General features: G+C 35.1%; 1 protein-coding gene across 2 annotated transcripts in view; it reads left to right on the top strand.

Moving 5' to 3' along the window:
• The window catches only part of HSPA4L (heat shock protein family A (Hsp70) member 4 like), a 52,016-nt gene extending 38,520 nt beyond the window's left edge, over positions 1 to 13,496 (top strand). For both annotated transcript variants that reach the window (XM_072788474.1, XM_072788475.1), the window contains exons 15-20: positions 50 to 187; positions 3,320 to 3,445; positions 3,964 to 4,071; positions 6,296 to 6,415; positions 9,993 to 10,154; positions 12,191 to 13,496. In XM_072788474.1, the coding sequence (XP_072644575.1) occupies positions 50 to 187; positions 3,320 to 3,445; positions 3,964 to 4,071; positions 6,296 to 6,415; positions 9,993 to 10,154; positions 12,191 to 12,382 (846 nt within the window). In that variant the 3' untranslated portion in view covers positions 12,383 to 13,496. The remainder of the gene's footprint in view (positions 1 to 49; positions 188 to 3,319; positions 3,446 to 3,963; positions 4,072 to 6,295; positions 6,416 to 9,992; positions 10,155 to 12,190) is intronic.
• Positions 13,497 to 14,377: the final 881 nt, after the last annotated feature.

Raw genomic sequence — 14,377 nt, 5'->3', positions numbered from 1 at the left:
TTCAAACTGGCTTTAGAAATTTGTACTTCTCTTGCATTTCTCTTTGCAGTCAGCTCCCTCAGACAAACAAGATCGATTAAACCAGACCATTAAAAAAGGAAAAGTCAAGAGTATTGATCTGCCTATTCAGAGCAGCCTGTGTAGACAGTTGGGCCAAGATCTTCTCAACAGCTACATTGAAAATGAGGTATGTAAATCTCAGGTGATGTTGAAATAAGTGGTAGTGTATTCTGAAATTTTTGTAGAAGTCAATGATTATTCACCACTACCACCCCCATCCCCACCCCCACCGCCACCAATTTTGGGAACTAGTCCATAACTTAAGGAATTATTAAATAAATAATTGAACTACTTTATTTTGGACAAAATACTGAGCTATATTAATGTCATGTACAGTGTAGCTTTTATCAGAGCTATGTGAAAAAACATGCGTTTTCTCCACTATAAAGAAAGACCATTCTAATACTGTTGATTCTTACCCCCTTGTTACTCTGACTTTAACACTAACACCCAACACAGTCTAAGGGGAAGTGTTAACAGCTCCCCTCTTCTAATGTGTTGTTCTTAAAGATAAGGCTCTATTCAAAATGTTTGTCTGACTTACGTTTAGTACTTCTTAAGATCTGTTGTCATTCTTGAAATTTTCTTTATGTGTCTATGTGTTTAATTTTACAGTCTCTTGAAGAGTTTTGTTGCTTGACTAGCAGTTGTGTAAAAAGTAATTTTATTTTTGAAAGTTTTATTTAAGCAGTGGTTATTTTTACAGGCTTGGCTGTCGTTAAAGGAGGTCAATTTTCTTTGAAGTTCCCCATATTCTCCCATCAGTGTGCATTATTCTTGGAATTCTTCAAGAGATTTTGACTTTACAGTTTTTTGTCTATTTATTAACTAATAAAATGCATTGCTGCATTTTAGGTAAAGCAAGCATTCCTGAAGACCTGAGTAATTCAGAATTTGTTTTGAGACTAATTTCCCCAAATTTGCCAAAATAAATTGTAGACAAGCGCTGCTATGGCAAACTTTGTGTATAAAATCTTTCTTAAGGTTTTAAATGTCTCACTATTTTAGATTCCAAATGTCAGTGCACTGTAGTCTTCTGTTTAAAACATTATGTTTCTGTTAAAGTGAAAATTTTGGGTATTACAATCCTCAGATTCTTTAGTTCTTTGCTTTAATTATAACAATAATCATATTTTACAATCCTCAGATTTTTTCTTTGCTTTAATTATAACAATAATATTTTCTAGCCTCTTTACATGAGACTTTGAGGTCTCATTTAATCCTCAAAACAAACCTGTGAGGTATAAGTACTGTTAGAGGTTTATGTTTTACAGATGAGGAAACAGGAACAGGTGGACTAAATCATCCATGACCAGAGAGTACCTTTGAGTTGGATCTGGGTAGTCTGTTTCAAAGCTCAAGATCACAACCACTGTATTATATCTTCTCCCAGAGCTAATATTTATTCGGGATGAGTTATGTGCTAGCCACAATACTAAAATTTTATGTGAAATATGTCCATCTTACTAACATCCCTAAGAGGTAGCTAGTTGTATTCTGTTTTAGGATAAGAAAACTGAGGCTTAGAGGTTCAGTGACCTTCCTGTGATCTCAAAACTAGTAAATGGGGAGCCAGGGAATTGAATCCTGGTATGTACAATGACATGGTCTATGTGGGGTTTTCAAAATTGAGATACAATTCACGTAACATACAGTTCACCCATTTAAAGTGTACAGTTCAGTGCCTTTGTAATATTACACATTACTAATGTTTAAAACTAATAAAATGTATATAACCTGAAATTTACTATTTCATTGAAGTGTACAACAATTCAGCGGCATTATTAAATTCACAATTTTGTGCAATTGTCACCACTGCCTATTTCCAAAACTTTTTCATAACCCCAGAGAGTCTTTCATCATTAATAACTTACTATTCTTCCCTTCCCCCACCCCCCAATAAACTCTGGTCACTTTCTGTCTCTGTGGATTTGTCTATTCTAGATAAATCATATGAATGTAATCATAAAATATTTGTCCTTTGTTATCTGGTTTTGTACACTTAGCATCATATCTTCAAAGTTCATGTGTATTGTAACATGTATCAGAACTCTATACCTTTTTATAATAGAATAATATTGCACTGGATATATACATTTTATTTAACCATTCGTTTTTTACCTTTTGGCAATTGTGAATAATGCTTTAGTGAGCATTAGCATACAAATAGCTGTTTTGAGTTCCTTTGATTATATACCTAGAAGTGAAATTGCCGGTCATATTGTAATTCTTTGTGTAGCTTTTTGAGGAACCAACAAATTGTTTTACATAACAGCTATAGCATTTTACATTCCCAATTAGCAATGTTTCAAGGGTTAAAAATTCTTCACATCCTCACTAACACTGTCCATTTCTTATAATCCATGTCTGATTATAGTCATTCTAGTAGGTATGAAGGAGTTTGGGTTTGCATTTCCCTAATGCATATTATTTTTTTTTAAACTGAGGTCTAGTTGATACACGATGTTACTTTAGTTTCAGATACACAACATAGCGATAAACCAGTCTGTATATACATCATGGTATGCTCACAAGTGTGGCTCTCCTCTCTCACTATGCACTGTTATCATACCATTGACTGTATTCCCTATGCTGTACCTTTTATCCCCATGACTTATTCATTCCATAACTTTAAGCCTGTATCTCCAGTTTCTCCACTCCTTTTCACCTATTTTGCCTATCCGCCCACCCATCTCCCCTCTGGCAACCATCACTTCTATTTATGGGCCTATCTTTGCTCTTTGTTTATTCATTTGTTTTGTTTTATAGATCACATATAAGTGAAATCATATGGTATTTGTTTCTGTCTAACTTGTTTCACTTAGCATAGGTCCATTTATACTGTTGCAATTAGCAAGATTTCATCCTTTATAATGACTAATACTCCATTACCCACACACGGCCCACACCCTCTTTATCCATTCATCTATCAGTGGATACTTGGATTGTATCTGTTTCTTGGCTATTGTAAATCATGCTGCAATAAACATGGGGGTGAATACATATAATTATTTTTGTTTTCTTTGGAAAAATACCCAATAGTGGAATTATTAGATCCACCTCCATACTGTTTTCCACAGTGGCTGCACTGCATGAGGGGTTTTCTCCATACCTTCACCAACACTTGTTATTTCTTGTCTTCTTGATTCTAGCCATTCTTACAGTTATAAGGTGATATCTCATTGTGGTTTTGATATGCATTTCCCTGATGACTCTCCTGCATAGTCTTAATAGCAACTAATCTAAACATTTTGAATAGGGGAAGATGATAATGCAAGATAAATTAGAGAAAGAAAGAAATGATGCTAAGAATGCTGTTGAAGAATATGTATATGATTTTAGAGACAAGCTGGGCACAGTCTATGAAAAATTCATCACTCAAGAAGTAAGTCTAAATTTTATAATTTTTTATTAGAACTATTTGAGGGGCACCTGGGTGGTTCAGTCAGTTAAGCATCTGACCCTTGATTTTGGCTCAGGTCATGATCTCATGGGCTCCATGCTCAATAGGGAGTCTGCTTCTGTCTGTCTCCCTCTGCCCCTCCCTCCCCTCTCTCTCCTTCTGCCCCCTCCCAGTCCACTCTCTCTTGTTTGAAATATTGAAAATATTGAAAAAACATTGAATATTGAAAAAACGACTGAAAAAATCTTGTTTGACAATGTTAATACAAATTATGTAAATAAACATACCAAATGTGTGTTACTGTTGCCAATCTCCTTGAGCCATTTTAGGAATGGTTCTTAGTTATTTCTCTTAATTGTAGAACTATGGTAAAAAACATGTTTATGAATACAAAGCCAGAAAATCTGAAATTTACTTTTATACTTGAAAAACATTCCTTTGATAACTTTTATTTCTAAGGAGAGCATTTTTCAGTCAGTGTCTCTTAAATGTATAATTAGGACTTGAATAAACTGTCTGCAATATTGGAAGACACAGAAAATTGGCTTTATGAAGAAGGAGAGGACCAACCTAAACAAATTTATGTGGATAAGCTTCAAGAACTAAAGGTAAATTCTTTAAAGTGCATGCTAGTTTTGAATAAAACATTAAATTTTCCTAAAAATCATGCTTTAAAAGCAGTCTATTTTTAATAAATATATTGCAAAATACTAAAGAAAGATATATGTAGAAAGAAGTGTTTTCTGATCTTAAAAGCATTTTTAGAGGTCAGTAATATTACATGATATTTCAATATCATGTAAATCAAATAATGTATACTCATATTTGTTAGGATTTTCAGATATGAATACGTAGCAGATGATTAGAGCGTTACTACTTTTACATTAGCCATATATTTCTGAAATGTCATTGAGAAGTGATTTGTGAACCTGATCCCTTCTTATCCATTAGAGTATACACCCTTTCTCTGCTTCTCTCCCCCTTCACTGTTAAGAGTTTGAAGAGTAATATACAGCCCTTTTGTATTTTCACATTGCAACTGTAATGGATAGCTGACCAGTGAAGAAATTCAAAAATAGTTTTCCTGCTCTTAAATATCCTTCCACAAAGAAATAGATCTGGCCACCAAGTCTCCTTTTCTAGGTCAATGGAATGATTTTTAAAAAGGACCATTATTACTCTTTTCTTTCTGCTTGTCTACTCTACCTTGAAAAAAATACTTCTAAGTTCAGATTACAAGGATGATAGGAAATTTCTTTTCTTCTTAATGTAGATAGATCATAGCAATACTTTAATGTTCACATGAATTACCAGGAGCTCTTGCTGAAATGCAGACTAGGATTCAATATATATATCTGAAGGTGGTGGGCCCATTATTCTGCATTTTTAACAAGCCTCCAAGAAATTCTGATGCTGCTGGTCCTTGAGCCATTCTGACTAGCAAGGGAAAAACAGATGACATTGATAATGATTCCTAGACTATGGAAAAAGGCAGCTCTTTAGGACTTGGGGGAGGCAGGGAATGTAAGAAAAGTTACTTACAAGCAAAAGTGTTAATATCTTGCAAAGATTAAAATTGCCTTTATGCCAGTAAATTACTTCCAAATGGAATAATTAGAAAGCAACTAGAAAACCTAAGCTTATGATAGCGAAACTAGGTTTTATCACATTTTATCTTGGAGGTGGTGTTACTCCCCATGTCCCTAAGAGAATGTATATATTTTGGGCATTAGGAGCAGCCAGGTAGCTGGGGTCAGTAGAAATAACTGAAAAGCCCAGCAGCTCTTCGGATTATTTCACCCCAAATATATAAGTAACCACAGAAGTGAATGTTACAGAAGTTTCCACAGGCTTTTGTGTTGTGGTTGTTGTTGGCTGTTAAAAAATACAGTCCTTGGTCCTCTTTCAAAAACATTTACAATAAGGAGTGCCTAGGTGGCTCAGTCAGTTAAGCATCTGCCTTTGGCTCAGGTCATAATCCCAAGGGTCTAGGGTCAAATCTCGTATAGAGCTCCCTGCTTTTCCCTCTCCCTCTCCCGCTGCCATTCCGCCTGCTTTTGCTGTCTATCAAATAAATATAATATTTAAAATACATATAATATAATAAAAATATGATGTAAATAAACTAAATGCAATTTGGTATCCTGGAACAGAAAATTATGAAGTCCACATGAGGTCTGGAGTTCAGTTAATAGTACTGTGTCAGTGTTGATTTCTTAGTTTTGACAAGTGTATGTAATAAGATGTTAACATTAGAGGATAGCAATGAGAGGGGTACTTGATGCTCAATTATTTCCTTTATAACTTATCTGAAAATCTAAAATTCTAAAATAAGCTGATTTTTTTAATGATAAAGAATATAAAATAGGTATTCATTGTTCTAATGCATCCCCTCCTCAAAGTTACAGAAGCTGCATATCCAGAAATCCCAGTAATCATGTTGTTTACAGAGTTACACACAGAAATATTTGAAACCAAGTTTCAAACATGAATTCTGTACCAAATTGTCCTTATGGTCTTATTTTTAATAATTCTGTAAATTTTTAACACCTAACTTTGAAGAAATTAAAAGTGTTGCCTTTGTGTTTGAGAGGAATCAAGAAATAGTCTTAATAAATGAGAGATACAAATCATTAGTTAGGCATCTCAGGATTGCATAAGGAAATAACTACTGGAATTTACTTTCATGTAAGGAAACAGAGGAGAGGCATATTTTTATCTGGCCAGCTTTCTTTCCTATTCATCATCATGTAAAGGTCCAATAAAAGTTGTCTTCTGTTAAAAGTTGTTTTCTGTTAATAACCTTTTTCTTTTAAAAAAATTTCGTAACAGAAATATGGCCAGCCTATTCAGATGAGGTACATGGAACATGAAGAGAGACCAAAAGCTTTAAACGACTTGGGAAAAAAGATTCAGCTTGTTATGAAAGTGATAGAAGCATACAGAAACAAGGTACGGAAGACACAAGGCCCACTGCTGCTGATGGCATGTGTATAGTTACATGGTAGAGCTGGGTCAATGTGCAAATTCTCAGCTCATAGTAGTTGTGCCACCAAATTCCAGAAACCTTGTGTACCAAACTTAAAACTTTTTTTATTGGAAGGGCGCCTGGGTGGCTCAATCATTTGAGTGTCTGACTCTTGATTTCACCTCAGGTCATGGTCTTAGGGTCCTGGAATCGAGCCCTGTGCTGGGCTCCATGCTGAACTTGGTGCCTGCTTGGGATCCTCTGGCTTATGGGCACGTGCTCTTTCTCTCTCAAAAAAACCTGTATTTTTTTTTTTTTATTGAAAAATCATTGTTAAAGGGTACTTCCTTAAAATACACAGTTATGTGAATTTAATATCTTAAAATTCCTTAAAATCACACTTTCATCCAGTGACTAAATCCATTTTTTTCTTAGGGATTTCATTATTGACACAGTGAAAAAAGTTTTCTTGGACTTTGTATTATCACAGGCCTCCTTTGAGACAGGACTCTGTTAGGCTTTATTTTGTTCTTTGGCCTCTTTTGCTTTTGATTGCTCTTTGTTCTCCAGTCCAGTGGACACTTGTAATCTCCTGTACCCTATATTCTCTCATATATACAAACTAAAATCTATACCCTTGACTTTTTCACTGTTTTTTTTTTTTAATTTTATTTATTTATGATAGTCACACAGAGAGAGAGAGAGAGAGAGGCAGAGACACAGGCAGAGGGAGAAGCAGGCTCCATGCACCGGGAGCCCGACGTGGGATTCGATCCCGGGTCTCCAGGATCGCGCCCTGGGCCAAAGGCAGGCGCCAAACCGCTGCGCCACCCAGGGATCCCTTTTTCACTGTTTTTAAGCCTCAAATATTTATATAAATGATCTCTCCTTTTGGACATAACAGTAAGATTTGACAAAATTAAGCTTACCATTTTTTCCCTCTAAACCTGAGAGAGTAGCAGACTTTTTCTTTAAATGAACAAATAGTAAATATTTTAGGCTTTACAGGCTCCATGCAGAGTCGGCCTGAGATTCTCTCTCTCCCCCTTCCCTTATAAATAAATAAAACCTTAAAAAAAAAAAAAAAAAAAACAGGTAGCTAGTTGGATTTGGCCTGCAGGACAAGTTTGCTGACCCTTACTTTAAATATTCACTATAATTTCCCCAGTTTTTACCACTGGTGTTAAAATCAGTAAACAGAAGAGGCTAACACCAGATTCAGGCAGGTTATCTTCATAATAACTTATAAACTGTTTATAGGGCAGCCCGGGTGGCTCCGCAGTTAAGCATCTGCCTTTGGCCCGGGGCGTGATCCTGGAGTCCCGGGATCGAGTCCGGCATCGGGCTCCCTGCATGGAGCCTGCTTCTCCCTCTGCCTGTGCCTCTGCCTCTCTCTCTCTCTCTCTCTGTGTCTCTCATGAATAAATAAAATCTTTAAAAAAAAATTTAAAAACTGTTTATAAAACAGTGAATATAAACACATTTCATGGATTATCTCACTTTATTCTCACAAGGATATAAGAAAACTGCAGTGCTTAAGAAACTTGTCAAGGATTATACTGGTTGTAAATGATGGAATTCGGATTAAAACCTGAACAGTGCGAAGTTAACATATAGACTCCTAACTGCTATACTACTTTTTGCTACACAATGTGGAAAGAGGTTACTTATTTTACAAATAGATTTTGAATTTTGTAAAGATCATAATCCAGCCAACTGAAAAGAATCCAGGTACTGACTGTGAATATGCCCGCTACTGTCAGTGTCCAAATTGTCCATACAGGTACAAAGAGAGATAAGGATAATGGAAAGGTAAGAAGGAAGCAGACAAATGAAAACAAGAATATTTGAAATCTGGCATTAGAGATCCACATGCAATTACATGGCCCCGTTCCCCAGATTTTAGTAGTCTTCGAGTGTGCGGATTTTAGATACCCAAAGCAAGACAAGACTTCAATTATATTCAAAGATTTTGAGTTCTTCTTATGTGCCAGGCTGTCATCAGTTCAAGGTGCTCGAACTACAAGCATCAAAGAAGACATTGAACCCATTTCTAATATGCTTCAATAGGGAAAGGTAGGCAGTAAATAAGTTAAAGTAGTCAGATAGAAAAAATAAAAATAAATATAGTAGTCAGATAGAAAGGGCTATTGAAAAAGTCAATCACCAAATGTGGAGGAGATTTGTCAGAAGGGCAGACTAATAAGATGATATACTGTGAGGAAAGAATTAAGGAGGTGAGGGCTCAAGACAACCTAAGTATAAAAGAAAAGGGAAAGTGGTTACAAAACCTCTAGGGGAGAATGTGTTGGAGGAACAGTAAGGAGGCCAGAGTGGCTTAAAACAATGGAAACGGGATTAGCAGTTGCCATATCGTAAAGGGCCTAGTGCCTACTAGGCTGTTGTAGAAGTTTGGCTTTGAGATATCCATTGGAGGTTTTTGACCATAGAACTGATATAATTTGGGGCAGCCTGGGTGGCTCAGCAGTTTAGCGCTGCCTTCAGCCCAGGGCCTGATCCTGGAGACCCGGGTTTGAGTTCCACGTTGGGTTCCCTGCATGGAGCCTGCTTCTCCCTCTGCCTGTGTCTCTGTCTCTCATGAATAAATAAATAAAAATCTTAAAAAAAAAAAAAAAGAACTGATATAATTTGACTTTTTTAAAGGATACAGAAACACATTAATTGGGATATTAGAATAATAAATGATAGAAGCTTGAACCTTGGATATTGAAGGGGTCAGATATTTGCTCATATTTTAAAGGCAGACCTAGTAAGATCTGGTGACAGATTTTTATGTAAATGTGACCAAGGAGTCAAAAATGACTAGAGATATGGCCTGGGAGGATAAAATCAGCCATTTACTAATATGGGGGGAACTGAGAAGAGTAGGTGGGGGTATGATCAGGACTTTGAAACGTAGGTGGTCATTTCAGTCTTTAGAAATAGAAATTCAAATTGAAAGATGGATATAGAGTTTGGAGTTAAGGGAAGAGGTTCAGGCTACTTTTTTTGAAAGCAGGCATATAAAAGGATGAATGAGAAGGAATTTAAGATGTGATCCATGAAGTAGGAGGGGATTCAAGAAAATGTGGAGACCCAGAAACTGAGTTCAAGATCAAGTATGCGTATATGTAATCATACAAGCAGAAGGAAGCATATGGGATTAAGCTTTGCAGTTTTAAAACACCGCATTCTCTGTAATTCTCCTTAACGTTCTGCTGTATATTGGGAATTTTCTGTCTAGCTTGCAGTATGCCTTCTTCCCTTATTTCTCTCTATTTTCTAACAAATTCAATTCCATGCAGCTTCTTTCTTGGCTAAGAACTGTTCTCCTGAATATTGTCCACTAGGCATTTCTTGGCAAACCTGACTTCTTCAGAAAACCTTTCTTTTTAAAAATCGAGAACTGATTTTTTTCTTTCTCCCAGTCTTCAATTCTATGCAATTTGTATGTGGCTTATTTCCGTGGGTACATGTGAGGCATGCATTCAGTAAGAATCTAAATCTCTTAAAAGGAAATTATTAATTGATGCTTACTGAAATAAATCTGTTACTTAATAGGATGAAAGATACGATCATCTGGATCCTGCTGATGTGGAAAAAGTTGAAAAATACATTAGTGAAGCCATGAGTTGGCTGAACAGTAAGATGAATGCACAGAACAAACTAAGTCTCACTCAAGATCCTGTGGTGAAAGTTTCAGAAATAGTTGCAAAGTCAAAGGTAAGTAACTTATAAAATTCTGCTTAATGTGTTCAAGCATTAAATATTTTTAATGGGAGCCATACTTTGGGAAATATTCAACTTTCAAAAAAACTCACAGAAACAAATTTAAGGCTAATTTTTAATTTTGCAAAAAAAAAAAAAAAAAAAAAGATTCTAGGTAGGACATCCTGTTCCTTGATTTAGTCACATACACAAGGCTGGTTTTTTACGTTTTAAGTATCATACGGAATGAAATAAAGCAATATGACAATTTCTTACTGCTAAATATGTCAGACTTCTAGACTAGATAAGACTTCTAAGTCTCTGTTGTAAAACTTTGTAGATGTTTGACATTATTTGAAAACTGTAAAATTCTGTGGTAAAGTTATTTCTGAGATAAACTTCCCAGTCTAAAGATTATCATAGAAAAAAAACACCATGAAAAATATGGAGACGAACAATAATAAAGATCAGCATCTAAGTAGAAAAATGAATAAAGACATTGGATAAGCAATGGACAAAAGAAGGTATACATGTCCTATAAATACATGAAAAGGTGTTCATCCTCAGGTGGTTCTCACCCATTTTTTTTTTTTCATCTGATTCATGGTTATGTGTTTACATTGTCTTTGTCCTAAGTTGTCAAGGGTGGGAAGAAATGGATGCTCTCCCTGAGCAACTTAGTTGAATTTGTTATATTTTGTGTCTGTATATGTATAGAAATTTAAAGAAAGTACACAGGGCAGCCCAGGTGGCTGAGCGGTTTAGCGCCCCCTTCAGCCCAGGGCATGACCCTGGAGACCCGGGATCAAGTCCTGCATCGGGCTCCCTGCATGGGGCCTGCTTCTCCCTCTGCCTGTGTCTCTGCCTCTCTCTCTCTCTCTCTCTCTCTCATGAATAAATAAAATCTTTTAAAAAATAAATGAAGTACACATTAACCCAGAGATCACAATTCTAGGAATTCATCATAAATTGAACATTAGATAAGTATAGGCACATAAATACCCTTGCTTATTAATTAGCAAAAAATTGCAATAAACAAATAACCTATCAGTAAGAAACTAGATAAATTGAAGCATCCATACAACACTTTGCAACCATTACATAATTTTAGATACAGAGATCTATTTAGATAGATGTATACAACATACTGAGTGAAAAAGGAAAGATTACAGAATCTAAATGTACAGCTCTCTCGCTGTATAAATAAATCTAGGAAGTATCTTCATAGATTTGTAGGTTTGCATGTATGTGTCTGCATGGACATATATCTAAAAGAATACTCACCAAAATGTTAATGTTAATCTAGAAGATGAAATTTCAGGTGCTTTTTTTTTTTTTAATCTAGTTCAGTGTATTTTCAGGGTTTTGGGTTTTTTTTTTTTAATCAAATAAAAGTATTTTCCTTTTAAGAAAGTTTGGCAAAGAAGCTATAATAGTTTGTTCCTAATCAAATGAGATATAGAGTGTGGTAAGAGCAGTTTGCCACTAAAACATCCCCCCAGGATGCTAACTCCTTATCTTTCCATCCCTATGCCAATCTCTTGACACTGGTCTTGACGGATTTTAATGGTCTTTTATTTCCTTGTTAAAAAGAACTAAGCCAAGATAGAAAAAATACATTGTATTTACTTTAAATTATTAAATTGCATTCACATTCATGAATTCACATTTTCCTTCAATGTAGTTCTACAATTCCACTTATTAAAGCTGTTTTCCTGTAAGTATCAATTTATAAAGTAGGTGTTTTTTGATGGCATAATTTAAAGGAATAAATTAAAAATTATTTCTGCCCAAGAAAACTGTCATTATAAGGAACCAGTTTTTAGGAAGATTAGATACAAAGTATCATTATTAAAGATTTAAGAGTTCCCTGTCGACACTAACATGCACTAACCCAGAAGTGATGCTTCATTGACGTATTTGAAGAAACTTGGTTATCTAACTGAGCTAACATAAGTTCAGGAATGTCACAGTAATGTGGAAATTTAGAAAGTTAATGGTAACCTGTTCTGTGGTATTTTTAATATAATCACTTTTCTTCATGTCTTTAGGACCTGGATAATTTTTGTAACCCCATCATTTACAAGCCCAAACCGAAAGTAGAGGTTGCTGAAGACAAAGCAAAAGCTAATAGTGAACACAATGGACCAATGGATGGACAGAGTGGGACTGAAACTAAAGCAGATACAACAAAAGACAGCTCCCAGCATACTAAATCTTCTGGAGAGATGGAAGTGGACTAAGTCTTAATTTCACCTTCACATAATTCAAACAGTGCAAGCAACCACAAGGTCCATTCTTCCTTTTACATGTGGTACACACAACATATGTTCAATTGTTCTTAACCACTTTTTGTCATTTGTTTTTTGCAGTAGTTTTGAAAAGTGTTTTATATTGAGTGCACCTCTGTTCATTTCCATTGCTGCTTATGTGAAGCTTTAGCTGAGTATAGATTTACAAGTCAGTTTTAGCTTTCCTAATACATGTTGTATCAAACATGCAAGACTGATATGTATTTGGCAACAATCTACCTTATTTAAAGCTTCTACTTGGATAAACCTCAACTCCTGTATTCAGGAGAGGATACTGTATTGCACTATTGTTGCAGAAGCATAGATTTAATTGCATCATCATTTTGAAAAACATTGAGATTGATGTGGTTTAAAGCCACTGAGGCACTGACTTTTTTCTAGTTATTGTAGTTATAATTTAAATATTAAAACAGATAATCTCATTGGTGTGCCATGAGAACTTCAAAGTGTTGTCATCACATAAATGAACTAAATCACATGTTAAAAAAGGGAAAACACAATTTTTATGTTACGGTGACACCAGCAGTTTGCATCTTTTATTAGTAATGTGGATTGATGTTTTCTCAGAGTAATTCAGTGTCATTTTCACTTGAAACTTCTGATCTACTTGTCCTGAAGACCAGCTGCTGCTAAAGTAATACTAGCCTAAAGATAAGAAGCATTTTTGATGAGAATACCCTCATGTTAAGGGGGAAATGCTGTTGACCTACTCCGACACGCATCTGTGATGTTGATAGCCTTGTTTCAATTTCAATAGTTGTTTTGGTTTTCTTAATTGATTTTGTTAATATCTTAACACAGGGTAGGGAGAAATGGCACAATGTGTATCGCATTATATACATTTATCACTGATTTACTTAATGTTAAGAAATAGGTAAACACTATTAAATACGCGGTAATACTTGAAAAGAAGTACTTATACCGTAAGTCTTAGGAAATAATGCTTGTAATAAACTTAACTATGTTACATATCAACAGGCAAAATATAGAATGTTACATAAGTGTAATATGATATGATGTGATTAAATTATAGTTCCTGCTGTTACATCACCTGTTCAGATCTTGGCTCCAGTTTTGGTGGTGCTTATATATATTTTATGGGACAAGGGACTGTGAAATTAAGATATTTTAAGGACTTAGTCTGTGCTTCATCACCAGATTTGTTCACATTGTTCAGTTCAGAGGCTTGGAACTATTTAAATAAGGGAGCAGACTGAAATGACTTTCCAAACCTACAAGAAGCATAGATAATGCCATGGGCACTTGTGTTCCATGCCAATCAACTAGATTAAACCTAAGTTAAAATTTTGAAAGGCTCACTTTTCCCCAAAGCTAAACCTTTATATTAAGAACAATTACTATTGACTTTTCTTAAGTAGTAAAAATTGAGAGTTGAGTATCTTTAGGGATAGTCATTATTTCTCACAAATAGTTCTCTTAAGAGAGATTTTGTTTCTACAATGTAGTCTGCACTGAAAGGGGAGAATATGGAGCGGTGCATTTGCAGGGATTTTTATTCATCCCTTTTGAGGGAGATGTCCGTTTTTTGGATTAAAAAATCCTATAGACCCAATATATTTTTAATGTCTTCTCATCTTTAAATTTAACCTTGTCTGAATACTCTAAAAGTGAACTAATCATATCCATTAGTAATGAAGTACTTTTTGTTTTCTTTGAAGCATCAGTTACTTTCCTTCAAAAGGTGAACAAAAAGGTTCATTTCAGGAAGTGCATCAAAGTTAGGAATATTTCAATACTACACATTGGGAGTTTATAGCTTTTTTTGAAGTTAACAAGAAAATCTCCACCCACTTCGTTAGGAGCTATATAGTTCCAAAACTTATTGTGAACAAATGAGGAAATAACCCTTTCTGCATCTGAATTGTCTAATTATGCCTGACATATTCTGTTCCTTCTCTTTAGTTT

Source organism: Canis lupus, chromosome 20 (assembly GCF_048164855.1).
Source record: "Canis lupus baileyi chromosome 20, mCanLup2.hap1, whole genome shotgun sequence".
NCBI classification, from domain to species: domain Eukaryota; kingdom Metazoa; phylum Chordata; class Mammalia; order Carnivora; family Canidae; genus Canis; species Canis lupus.
The sequence above is the reverse complement of the archived record's forward strand: the minus strand, read 5'-3'. Positions and strand labels throughout refer to the sequence as shown.